This window comes from Cervus elaphus, chromosome 16 (genome assembly GCF_910594005.1).
Source record: "Cervus elaphus chromosome 16, mCerEla1.1, whole genome shotgun sequence".
Taxonomy (NCBI): Eukaryota; Metazoa; Chordata; class Mammalia; order Artiodactyla; family Cervidae; genus Cervus; species Cervus elaphus.
This window is the reverse complement of record NC_057830.1, coordinates 7,139,510-7,153,668: the sequence shown is the minus strand read 5'-3', so window position 1 is coordinate 7,153,668 and position 14,159 is coordinate 7,139,510. Positions and strand designations below refer to the sequence as shown.

The 14,159-nt window shown below is 39.6% G+C and overlaps 1 protein-coding gene across 1 annotated transcript in view; it reads left to right on the top strand.

The window, feature by feature from the left end:
- Nucleotides 1-14,159, top strand: part of PAPPA (pappalysin 1) — a 253,037-nt gene that overhangs the window by 103,279 nt on the left and 135,599 nt on the right. The window contains exon 8 of the mRNA XM_043927830.1: nucleotides 11,635-11,763. Coding sequence (XP_043783765.1) covers nucleotides 11,635-11,763 — 129 coding nt within the window. The remainder of the gene's footprint in view (nucleotides 1-11,634; nucleotides 11,764-14,159) is intronic.

Below are 14,159 nucleotides of genomic sequence, written 5' to 3'. Positions count from 1 at the left end.
TTTGTGGCGGGCACTGCAATGGGGCTTCGTTGCTGTGGGCAGACTTTGTCTAGTTGTGGCAAGCGGAGGCGACCCTCTGGTTGCGGTACACAGGCTGCTCATTGCAGGGGCTTCTCTGGTTGCAGAGCATGGGCTCGTGGGCGTGCGTGGATTCAGTAGTTGTGGCACACAGGCTTAGTTGCCCTGTAGCATGTGGGAGCTTTCCAGACCAAGGATGGAACCCGTGTCCCCCGCATTGGCAGGTGGATTCTTAGCTCCTAGACCACTAGAGACGTCTGGACTATTTTTGATAGCTGCTTCAATGTGATGGGATTTGATATAATTTTACTTTAATTATTTTATATAGTGCTTTAATTTGTTAAAGCAAGTGTGGGTGATCTTGATGGTTAGAAAAAAAGTAAAACAGTTGTGATTATATTACTATCCCTTCTCAATTAAAACAAAAATCAGCTCTCACTCTGGCAATAGGCTAGTGCTTAAGCTATTTGTTCTATAACTCTACATAAGCAATAAAGTCTACTTTAGTCTGAGTTGTAGCTTCTTAAAAGACTTTGGAACTACAAATGGAGCTTGTGTTATCGTCAGATATTTGCTGTGGTCTATACTTGATTGTCGATTAATGCACTGCTCACTAGTGTATACTTATCCAAGGAGTCCTCTCAATATCATGGGAATGTCAAGGGTTCTAGAGTCAAATAGCATGATTTAAATTCTGCCATATAATTATTATCTCCCTGACCTTGGGCACATCACTGAACTACACTCAACCCCAACTGAACAGTGCAAATGATTTCTGTCTTTCAGGTATATATTAGTAATTGTATGTGAAAATATGGACTAGCAAACTAAAAATATTTCTAGTACAAACATCTATCCAGTCATTTGAGATAAAATACAACTGATGTTACTAGTGTTCTTCAAAATGCATGACAGATCAGAGAAGTAGAAAAAAAAATGTTGCTACAGGCAAACAATAAAGTGGAACTGAGAATTAGACAGGTTAGCTCTGAATCTAGTTTTATTGATGTAGTTTGGACAAGGGAGAGCCTCCAGTTTGGCAAGTGTGTGGATTGAATATTCTCATTTATTCCAGGAGAGATTTGGTCCTGAAACTCTTGAGTGGGAAATCGTATCTGAGGGCTTCAGAATGAAGTTAGGACTTCTGAAAGTTACATGCTTAATGAAAGGGTGTACTTGGGGAAAAATATCTATGTCTATGTCCTATATCTCATAAAGATTTGAGGTTTGAGTTTACATTGCTCACTATGGTCTGGGAATGCCTGAACTGAAAAAACTAACTGGAAGCAAAATGAAAAAGATGAGTTCTCGATGAATAATGTTTCAAGGCTACCTAGAAATTGTCCTCTGAGAGGGAATGTAAACTTGACCTTAGGGAACATGATTCCCCACTGATTAAAACCCAATGAACATGAGTTGACACGCCAAAATAAAAAAAAAAAAAAAAACCACAAAAAACATAAAAACTTAAGAATAAGGGTCAGAAATCAACATCAGTTTTTATTAAATTTTGACATTGATAAGAAGTGTATACATTCATAATTTTGTGTAACCAGGAAAAAGAAATAATAAAGTATAATCTGTAAAAATTAGATGGACTAACTAGGGGTAAAGAGTAAAAATAAAGAGATCCAGTATATCCAAAGGAAGGTAAGAAAGGGGGGATGTAAATAAATAAGCAAGGAAAAAGGATGATAAATGGAAAGCATAACAAGATGGGATAAATTAATTAATAGTCACCACACTAATCAGATTAAAGTCGACTATGATGATGTAGATTCTCATATTGGATTTAATTGAATATAAATTCATTGAAAGGTTAAAGGTAAAGGAATGGAAAATATTTGCCAGGAAAAAGCTAACCAAAACACACTAATATTAATATCAGGTAAAGGAAATATTAAGACAAAAAAAATTTTTCTAAGATATAGTGATTACCATATAATGATAAATGGAAGTTATATAATGATTCTGAGCTTGTATATACCAAATAACATGCCCTGAAAATATATAAATCGACTATGACACTTACCTTTAAGAAAAAAAGGTGATAAATCCACAGTGGTATTATAATATTTTAACATACTTTCTCAATAATTAGTATACTAAGCCAAAAAAAAAAAATAGAATAATAATCTAGTTGACTTTGAACAACACACACAAAAAAAGTATTTCATCTGACAAAAATATATAGAACCCTGCTACTGAATTAAGTATAAATATTTTCTTCTAGAATGTATAGAACATGTTGTTTTTAATTTATTATGTCCCAGGCCAGAAAATGACAACAGGAAGTATCAAAGAATAAGTATCACATAGAACAGCATTTCTGTCCACAACACAACACATAAATATATAAGCCAGTAAACAAGCAGACAAGTAAATAAATGAAGATGGTTAAAACCTCTTTTGGATCAATTGAGTGTATGATCAAAAAAGCAAGAAATCTTATATATGATCCTGTGTGTGTGGTCGCTCACCGTGTCTGACTCTCTGTGACCCCATGGAGTGTAGCCCAGCAGGCCCCTCTGTCCCTGGGGATTCTCTAGGCAAGAATGCTGGAGTGGGTTGCCATGCCCTCCTCCAGGAACATCTTCTCAGCCCAGGGATCAAACCCAGGTCTCTCGCATTGCTGGCAGATTCTTCACCCTCTGAGCCACAAGGGAAGCCCAAGATTATTGGAGTGAGGAGCCTATCCTTTCTCCAGGGGAACTTCTCAACCCAGAAATCAAACTGGGGTCTCCTGCATTGCAGGTGGATTCTTTACCAGCTGAGCTACCCCGGAAGCCCATATAAGATACTAGCAGACCAAATATATCAATGTTTTAAAACCTACAAACTCAAACAAATCCATATACACTGCATCAAGTGGATTTTCCCAGGATAAAATGAGATGTTAAAGTTATATGGTCTATGAATGTAATTCACAAGACCAGCATATGAAAATATATTTTTTAAATAAAATTGTCTTACTAGATGCAGAATTTTAAAACTCTTAATAAAATCAAGTCCCTTCATGATAAAAAAAAACAAAACCAGTAACACCATTTGTCCTACCTGACCCAGCTAGGCCAAAAAACATCAACAAAATTTCTGAGGATTGAAAAGGGAGAAACTAAACCATCATGACCCTCACCTATAAAAGACTGCATAGAAAAATTAATAAGAATCAACAAAGTAGTGAAACTAATAAAACAGCCTGTGAGGACTGATGAATAGAATATCAATCTAGAAATTATTTTTGTCAGCTCTAAGACATGAAGATACAAATATAGATATACATGCAAATATGTTTATATATGTGGATGGGTAGATAGATTAAAGCTATCATTAACTATAGCAGTGACATCTATAAAATGCTTAGAGTTAGGAATATATCCCTAATAAAAAATCATCACGGTTTTTATGAAGAAAGCTTTAAAAACTTTATTGAAATCATAAAAGGAGACCTAAATAAATAAAAAGATAAACTATACAGTTAAATGGGAGGACACAATGTCAGAAAGAAGTGTTTTATCCTCAAATACATCTATAAGTTCAATGAAATTGGAATTAAAATCCCAACAGGCATTTCAGAAAATGAAACTAATAATTCACTTGAAAAAGTGAAAGGGTCTTTTGATGGAGAAAACCAAAGTATAGAGTGGACTTGTAGATAAGTCAAGACTTTTCTAAAACTATGGAAATTAAGACAAACTGCTATTGATAAGATAACAGGAAAAAAATAAACTAATGAAACAAGATAACTATCCCCCACCGAAAAAGAAAGCTTATCTAAGTTCTGAATGATATACGGCAAAGAATGTGCCACAATTCAGTAGTGAAAGGATTAAGTTTTACATAAATAATGTCAGACAAATGATTCATCTCTATTTGGGGGGAAACAATCCTTACCACCATCATCTTAAAAACTGTTTGTGGTTGATTGAAGCCATACATGTAGAAATAAAGACTAAAACTATTGGAAAAAAAAATAGGGGAGACTACTTTAATTTGTGTTTGTGAATACCTTGGAGCAAAGAAATGTTTATTTAACAAGCCAACAAAAGGCCAAATCATGAAAGAAATGATTAAAAATTTTTATTCAACAAAACAACCTAAACAGAATGAGAAAGAAAAAAAAAAATTGCAAAGGCTCAGTATCCAGTATCTGTAAATGCATGGCTTATCAATAAAGACAAAATAACCCAATTTAAAATAGGCCAGAGTGATGAACAATCAGTCAACACAGGTAGAAACACATGTTGTCAACGAACACATGAAATGGCACTCAGGCTTGTTGGCAATCAGGGAAAGGCAAAGTGGAATAATACCACCAGGGAAGCCCCTAAGGCGTTAGTCTCTCAGTCATGTCTGACTCTGTGACCCCATGGACTACAGCCCGCCAGACTCCTCTGTCCATGGGATTTTCCAGGCAAGAGTACTGGAATGGGTTGCCATTGCCTTCTCCAGGGAATCTTTCTAACCCAGGGATTGAACCCACGTCTCCTGCATTGCAGGCAGATTCTTTACCATCTGAGCCACGAGGGAAGCCCAAATATCATTTAATACCCATCAGATTAGCTACAAAGTTACATGTTTGGTAGAATCTAATGCTGCCCGGGACCTGGAACAATGGAAAATCTATTAGTAGGTGTGTTAATTGGTACACTCTTGGAGAGTAATCTAGCAATATCTAATAAAGTTGATGATGGATAGGGAGGCCTGGCGTGCTGCGGTTCATGGGGTCACAAAGAGTCGGACACGACTGAGCGACTGAACTGAACTGAATAAAGTTGAAGATGCAGTTATCTTCAGCCTAGTAATACCACTTTAGATGTATTTCCTACAGACATTCATGCTTTATGTGCAAAGGAATGTGAACATGTATGTTTATAGCAATGTTATTGGAAATAACAAATAAAAAGATTACCAACGATGATAGTAATAATGACAGAGATATAATCTGGGTGCCTATCAGGAAAAGAATGCTCAAAGGAAGTATATTACTGCATTGATCTATATGATCAATATGTGTGATCTCAAAAACAATGCTGGGTTTAAAAAAAACAGCTACACAATGATAAATGTAGTATTAAAACACCTAGGAAGTTTAAAACATGCAGAGCAACACATAGGCACAAGAAATATAAAAACACTCATGTGAGAGAGAGATGGTTGATTGAAAACAAAAAATACAAAACAGTATGTTTTATTTCTTTTACACCAAAAAGAAAAGAGGAAGAAAACATGGCAAAATGTTTTAATTTGACAAAGCTGGGTGGTAAGTCTAAGGGGATTTGTTATAATGTTCCTTGTATTTTTCTATGTGATTAATATATTTTCTAATCAACACAATACTAATGGTATGTATAGTGTGCCTGGGCACATCATCTCAGGCTCCAAAAGTGATTGTTTCCTTCTCTTCCCGTGGCTGGAAGCTGGTGTATGAAGCATCCAGGGATTACCCTCTTATCCTTAGCCCAAGGCAGCCCTGGAATACTCGGGCTGTTCCTGAGCCAGAGGCATCCTAGGTGGTCCCCCACACCGTGTCTCCCAGCTTAGTCAATCTGGGTGGCAGATTTAGAACTACATCCTTCTCAGCACAGAATTTTAAGTGCTGAGGCAGCTTCTAGCTTGTAGAAAAGCCTGTGGCAGGAAGATGCAACACCACATTCCTCGTTAAATTAGGGCTGCTTGTCACATTCTTCCCAGATTCCCATTTTGTAGACGAAGAAATGGATGATCAGAGAAGGAGGCATGGCTCGCCCATGATGAGTGAGTCAGCTGTGGTGTTTAAGAGGATGTGTGTCTCTCCTGACTTCTAGAACTTTCCAACTAGTCTTTGTATGCGGATGCTACATGATTCAAAAACTTTATCTCTTCACCTCTGCTGTCTTCTCTGCTTTGTCACAGCCGGGGTCTTCACCTCCAGAGAGCAGAGTCTTGGGATGGCATTAGACAGACTCGCTTAAGTTTCTGTCCTGTGACAAAAGCAGTGTGACTGCGGGCAGGTAGCTTAACCTCTCTAGGTGTTTGTCTCCTCAGCTAAAAACTGTTCATGGTAAATATTCAAGGGACGGCTGTTTTGCTTCAATGATGTTATTCGTATGAGGTGCCAGGCATAGTGCCTGGCATGTGATAAATACCCAACAAATGGAAACTACAATTGCTATAATTATTGCAGAAGCTAGGGTATCAAAAAAGTATAATACAGTTCAGTTACACGGACTATAGAGAGAGTGTGTATGATAAATGGATGCTATAATATGGAAACAATAGGACGTCGATACGGAGGAGTCGAGAGGCTCAGAGAGAATTTCCTGGAGCAAGCAAAATGGGGTATTTCCATTGTGAGATGATGTCCCCTGCCCTCTTTCTCCTATTGTACTTGTGTAGTTCTCATTTTATCTTCACAGTGGTAGGGGACAAGAATCATACGTCTTAATTAAAAGGTAGGAAAACAGGCTGAGAGGAAGAAAGTGACTTGCTTGTAGATTTCAGAAGGGTTTTTAATTGACCTGTCATGATACTAATTACACACCAACATTTTAAGAAATTGACATTTTTGCCAAAAGCTAGGTCATGGTGTGTTTAGACTCCTTAATAACATATATTTTCTTAAGATAGTGATTTTATAATCTATAACTAAATTTACTTTTAGGTTGTGCTTCAGATTTGATACACATCACCATCAATACATTTCTGGGGAAAAGGACTGAAAAATCATGCCACTTAGAAATGTCAGTGTTTTTATTTCTAATTGCCATAGATGCTAACCTAAGGCAAATGTGTCATTTGAGATATTTGTGAAACAATGATGGTTAAGCATAAAAACATTAAAAAAAAGTCATACCAAGGATTCAAAACAAGCCACCCTTCAAAACTAGCCAAACAATCTCATCATATTTAAATCCTGCCATTTAAACTTACTAGCTAAAAGCCTGAAATTAATCTGAGATGTGATGCATTAATGATTGAATTCTGGTGGAGGTTAGCTTTCAAATAAACTGGCACTCGGAACTCTATGAGAGAAATCAGAAGTGATGAAACTGATTGTGTTTCAGATGAAGTGGTAAAATTTTAGTTTTAAACAAGAGAAATAGGAAGTTTCAGGTGGAAGCGTGTTCCCATCACTGCCCTACATGGAGAGGTTTTGAGCTGGAGAGTAGCTTTGGATCTAAGAATATTCTGATGGTGTTGGCGAGGCTGGAAAGGGGAGATGCTCGAGGCAAGAGGGCGAGCCAGAGCTGTCAAGGTTGGGATGTAGGTGGTCGCAAGGATGCACAGGGAAAGACATGGTAACTGTTGGATGGGCTTGTTGACAAGGCTTAGGGTCTGCTTGGATGTGGGAGACTCAGGAGGGGAAGGGGTTCCAGTGGCAGCATTAAGACTTTCCAGATGGTTTTCAGAGCAGCTGAAAGGAACAAGCTGACATAAATGTCCTACTTTTAGGCCAACCGTGAAATAGGTCCTAACCTCCAGCAAAGCCTTCAGAAGCCATAACCTGTCCTTCTCAAAAAATTCTCTTCTACCTTAGAAGAGAAGAAGAGAAGTTGCTCAGTCGTGTCCGACTCTTTGCGACCCCATGGACTGTAGCCCACCAGGCTCCTCGGTCCTTGGAATTTCCCAGGCATGAATACTGGAGTGGGTTGCCATTTCCTTCTCTAGGGGATCTTCCTGACCCAGGGATTGAACCCGGGTCTCCCACATTGTAGGCAGACACTTTACCTTCCAAGCTACCAGGGAAGCTCTTCTATCTTAGGCTCTTGAGAAAAGAGCCCTGATTTAGCACTATTGTGACTTTAACTTGGAGAAAATATAGTTTTATCACAAGAATTCTTAAGTGGAGAAATATCATCTTTTTCATAGCATTTTTGCCATGATTTCCCTTCTCTACCTTTTAATGAAGGGAATGGCTTCTAATTACCTATGTGAAAACTTGTGATAACAACCCCTGCCTCAAAGAGCCACTCTCAGGCTTCTGAGAGATAATCATGCATGTGCCATGCATGCACTGTTTAGAAGGAGGGTATTAAGGTTTCTCCGCCCATCAGATACTTTCTGTGTAATGCCTGCAGGTAATAAGAAGGACAGTGGTGGAAGTTACTGGGGAATCAATTTTGCCCCAGGGCAAAGACAAACCTGGGATCCAGAAATTTCAAAACTTGAAACAGCCACCTAGAGAGAGAGAATGTGTGAGAACCACATGCCCTGAGGGTTCTAGCCAAGCACTGTGGCAGAAAAGAGAGTTTCCATCGAACCATGACGCATAGGATAGATGATGGTTTTTTTCATCTTCATGGGTTTACCGAACCAAGTTTATATATAGTTATCTGTTTCTCCATTCCTTCGGGTAAAGAGAGCACAGCAAAGCTCTCAGTGGATGAGAATGTTGATAATTTAGCTCTAAGAGTAACAGGTTAACATTAGTTAACTATTTATCGTTGGCTGGACACATAGGTGCTTTATGTGCCCTCACGTTCAACCTGTGGGAAAATGCTGTGAAACCAGGCTTCTGACTAATTTGAAATAGGCTCGGAGCACTGGAACCCCCGCCTATGACTTCTCAGCGAGCAAGTGAGGAAGCCAGGATGGACACATGTGTCTGCTCACCTCCAAGTGGTGTTTGCTGAGACGGAGGAGGAGGGGGGAGGGGAGGAGCCCAGGCAAGGTGGGGGAGAAAGCAGTCACAAATATCAGCAGAGCCCCTAAATATCATCAGGCATAGGTCATTTGGGTGCACACCATGAATGAAAAAGCACAAGATAGAGACGTACTCTTCACAGTCTCACGCTTTTCCACCGAAGTGCGCCATCTGCTTCAGACAGTGACCATATGCCCCCAGTAGCCTGGGAGGTAGCCTGTAGAAATTTTTTTTTTTTAATTTTATTCCCTAATTGGGCCATACTTGTTTAATGTAAAACATACCTCCATATTTTTTATTTTTATTTTTTTTTAATTTTATTGATTTGGCTGTGTCAAGCCTTAGTGGTGGCATGCCGGATCTTTGCCCTTACCCTAACCCTAACCCATCATGTGGAATCTTTTGTTTGTAGCACGTGCACTTTCTAGTTGTGCTGAGTGGGCTTCAAAGTGCACAGGATCAGTAGTTGCTGTGTGTGAACCTAGGTGCTCTGGGGCCTGTGGGAGCTTAGTTCCCTGACCAGGTATTGCAAGGCGGATTCTTAGCCACTGGACCTCCAGGAAGTCCCAGCCTCCATATTTCAAAGCAAAATAAATGTACAATAGAGCTCATGTCATCTTTATCTCGGGCCTTCATGCATCTCCTGGGAAAGCCATTCTTCCCCCTGCCCCAATATTCCAGTTTCAGTAGCACCGTCTGAAAATGTATACATTCACTGGTCTAGAGGTGGTTCAAATATCCAATAAACTTTTATAAAAGCCTCTAATTATATCAACAAATTAGCATTCCAGAGGTTTACAAGGCAACCACTATTCATACAGTTATACATATAATATCTCAAGATTTTTATGCATTTTGCCTACTTAGTTTTCATTGGCAGAGCGCGGCTGGAATCTCCAGGGACTTCTGGTCTACCCTCAATATTCTTAACCTGCTCCAGCAGTGCTGAAACAAGCTCTCTCTTGGGTCATAAGTCCAGCATTCTCAGAAGGGTTGTGTTCTTCGGCAGCCTCCTTCAGTGCTCATAAACTCTGGCTCCTCATTGTGTTGAGAGTCAGGAGATACTGTCAGTTGTCGCTGCACCTGTTATCTTACTGGCCTTATCCAAACAGCCCCAGCCCGAGCAGCAGCTGAAACAACAGATGGGCAGGGGGACTTGAGATTTTTTGACACCATCCTTTTGTTTATGAATCCCCCCTCACCCCAACTCTGGAATCTGATAGGAATTCTCTTCATTACCATTTTGTGCTTTCTTTTTTCCCATGGCACATTTTTATTATTAAAAAGTAATTAATTGGTGCAGAGGGAGATGAAAGAGAAGAATAACATTTCCCTTTGAAAATGGTCAGAAAGGAAATGGGGGTGGTGATTTGGTCATGTGGATAAATATACCTTTGCCCTGGAAGATAATTGCCAGTATCCAGGTTCCTTCCATGGCAGGGAGTTCAAGTAAGGAGCTGAGAAGAGATAAGAAGGGGAGGAAGGTGATCTGGTATAAGGTTGGGTGCCAGGAAAGTGGAACAGGCATTGCTTTGGTGGGGGGGGTGGGTCTTGAGAGCAGAGAAGAGATGCAATCTAGGTAAACTGGAAATCTAGCAGGAACCAAAGGCTGGAATTGCAATTGCAGGACAAGATTTCCCTTTGCAAGGAGTGAAATTGTTCAAGCAGACCTGAACTAGGAATTAGGGAGGCAGAGTGCAGGATATAATTTAATGCCATATGGTTGTAAGCAAGTTGCTTAATCTCCTTATGCCTCAGATTCATCATCTGTAAAATAAACATGAAACTACTAGTATACATGTAGTGTTGTTTTGATTCTCAAATGAGAAAACACGCAGAAAGTGCTTAGCCCCAGGCTTGCCATTCATTTAATAGCTGCTGCTATTATTATTATTTTAGTCAAGAGTGAGAGGCACAGTGCGGAGCAAGTGGCAGGGAGATGGATAGTCACTGGCTGTGAACCGTCAGGAAAGGACTTGCTTGCTTATGTGGGGTTTCCGCTCGGATCTTAAAATGAGGGCAGTGGAGCAGACAGTGCCCGCAGAACCCCGCATGGCGCTTTCCCACCTCTGTGCTTTTACTCATCCCATTTATTCTTCCTAGATGGCATTCTCCAACACATCTTCGTTATGGGCCATATATCATCTAATTCTTATCCACCAGGATTATTCTAAAGATTAAACTAAAAATAAAAAGTGCTCAGTCATTCAGTCCTGTCCAACTCTTGGCGGCCCCGTGGACTGTAGCCCACCAGGCTCTTCTGTTGATGGAATTTTCCAGGCAGGAGAACTGGAGTAGTTGCCACTTTCTATCCAGCCAGGGATCGAACGCACATCTCTCGTGTCTCCTGCATTGGCAGGCAGACTCTTTACCGTTAGCGCCACCTGGTAATATTCGTGGTCGTATGTCAGTTGATGCCTCATTTTAGTATAGCCCATCATAAGTGGGAGAGTGGCTTAATCACGGTAGACATGAAAAATTACTGGATAACTAACTTATGTGTGGATTCTAACATGTGACACAGATGAACATATCAAGAAAACAGAAACAGACTCGTAGACATAGAGAACATTCTTGTGGTTGCCAAAGGAGAGTGGGATGGGGGAGGGAAGGATTGCAAACTTGGGACTATCAGATGCCAACTAGTATGTATAGGATGAATGAACACCAAGGTCCTACTATATAGCACAGGGAACTATATTCAATCTCCTGTAACAAACCATAACGGAAAAGAATATGAAAAAGAATGTGTGTCTGTGTACAAAGGAGTCACTTTTGCTGTACAACAGAAATTAATATAACATTGTAAATCAACTATGCTTCAATAAAATTTCTAAAAAACAAATAACAATTATTGAATAATTAAATATGTGGGTGGTATCAAAAACAAGCCAGACTAGTAGAAATGTACTCAAGAGGGTCCATTTTGTCTGTCCCCAGCCTTGCTTCTGTATACTTGATAGTCTTCCTTATGTTTTTATGTTTTCCAGAGATGTCGGTCTTGGCAGTGTGTACCAGTATTGGGTCATCGCTATTTCAGGAAATGAAGAGAGTGAGCCGTCACCTGCTGCCACATACATCCACGGAAGTGGGTACTGTGGTGATGGCATCATTCAGAGGTAAGTAGGTGTAGCTACAGACAGGACGGGAGGCAATGCTAATTAGGCCAGAAGGTGGTCGGGGTGCCAAAGAGAAGCGCTTATGGGCTACCCTTCAGGGTGTGAGCTGTGAGGGAGCCCCAGCAATCTGCAAGTCTATTTGTCTGCAAGTAGTTGGCGGGCCTCAGAAGAAAAGCTGTGACTCTTTTTTTGAGCAAACACGTTTCTCAAATGTGTAGTAATGTAAGATTTCCACAGGGCCACCATTCCGCACTGACTGCCACGGTGCTCTTGTTCCTCATTGTTTCCTGTGAGCTACAAAGATTCTGTTAGTTTTTTCCACCTCAGTCCACATTCAGTTAACAGGATACAGGGCACCTACGTGAGAACACTTTCACATTCTTTGCTGGTTACCGTTTACACTTATTAAAACTGAGTGTATTTATTATTTCTATTGTGTTATATCAACAATTTACAAAACGAGTCAGTCTCATAGAAACAGCAAAATATTTCAACTCTTCTGTAATGTTGAAACCATAAATAGTAAGCAGCCCTCTAGAGTGAACATTGAATATGACTTTTAAGTACAGGAGGCAAATGAATCGGTAAGTGTGAAGATTCCACATGAGCAGCCAAAAGAAAGGATAAGTGTGATTAGAAGATACAAAGCTGTGTGTCTAGAAAATGGATTTTATCGGATCATCAGTCCATTCATCCCCTGTCCACAGGGCAAGATGTTACACAACTGAGAAAGAGTGGCGAGAAGCCATCAAGACTTTTGCATTGTTGGGAAAAAAAAAAGGAAATCTTTGGGTTTTTTTTTTTTTTTTTTCCCCTCCAGAGTAAGCATAAAAATTTCTTGTCACTGAGTTAAATAGTTTTGGCCCTCAAGATGAAAAAGAGACCAAGGATCATTCACAAACTCCTTATTGCTAAATCTGTGTTCTTTCTTGCAATCACAGTTGCAAATCACACTATTGCTAAGGGACTTTTAAAACTATTGGCGGATTTAATAATAAACGTTACATATGGAGATGACACAACGTGCTATTGGCAAAATTCCATCATTAAATGGCACCATTGGGTGTCACAGAGTATCTGTACACCGTGGGATTGCAATTACTATTTCTGTAGGGGGAGGGGCACTTTAAAGGGAATTTGTTTCACTGATGTGCAGAACATGAATCGATTCATAGGTATAGTTCATATAATGAAAGAAAAGGGCTCAATGACTGTTTCCTTGGTTTATCATTGACACTCGTGCTAGAGGTCAAGAGCAATTTAATTGGATGCTCATAATTTTGTGGTGTGTGATATACACTGGAAAGCTGCTGTGGAATGGAAGGACCAGCTAGGAGCACAGCTAGGATGATGCAGCGATGCAGAGGAAGAGTGTGTCCATGAATACACATTTGCACAGACACCCACTACTGGCCAGCAGTTTGCCTTCTGATCATGGCTTAGCACTGAAGGGAAAAGCAGATGTCGAGAATATGATCGGATGCGGCCAGTGAGCCACATCTGCCCAACTTATTGTGCAAAAGGATAGCAGTATGTGCAAGACACTGCTCCCCTAAAACCCTGAAATAAACCAGCTGCTACAAGCAGGGTACTAAGTCAAGTTTTTGAAGTAATGAATGACTTTTTTTGTTTTTTCTTTACTGTTAACACTGATAAAGACCAGTATTGAATATTTGTGCAATTTCAAGTGATTTGCTGAAGTGATGTAGCTCAGGAATATATATATATATATATATATATGTATGTATATATATGTGTATATATATATATATGTATGTATGTATCCATGTCTTAAACGTCCTGCACCTATAATTTCAAAGCTGAATTATCTAGATTACAATACGGAGGGGGGTAATAATAAGGATTTTTAAGTGTTGAATTATGGTGCAAACCACCTGATTGCCAAGAAGTTGACTCCTCAAGCATACAAAATAAAACTCCACACTTGTCAGAGATTGACATTGATGGTGTGCTATTGCCTCATTTAAGATCCTCATCCAGGTGCAACAATCCAACATGAACATATGGTTTCAGGCACTTAATGTAACAAAATTGGGCAAAGGGAAGATACTGTTTCCTTCCACATGAAGACATCTACTTATAGCTTTTGATACAGCTGTTTTCTGATAGAACCCTGAGCAAGTGAACAAGATCATCTCCAGGGAATGTGCTGAATCTTTTGTGGGTCCGTGATTAAGCTACATATCCAGAACATCCAGGAAACAGTCACGGTCATTGCCAACAACCCATAATTGTGACTTGAGATTTTTTAATTTAGCAAGAGGAATAAAAAAGAAACTCACTATGTGTAGGAACTGGTCTACAATTCTGTCTATCCGTTTTGGAATCAGATATAGATAGAGCTTCCTTGATGGCTCAGGTGGTAAAGAATCTGC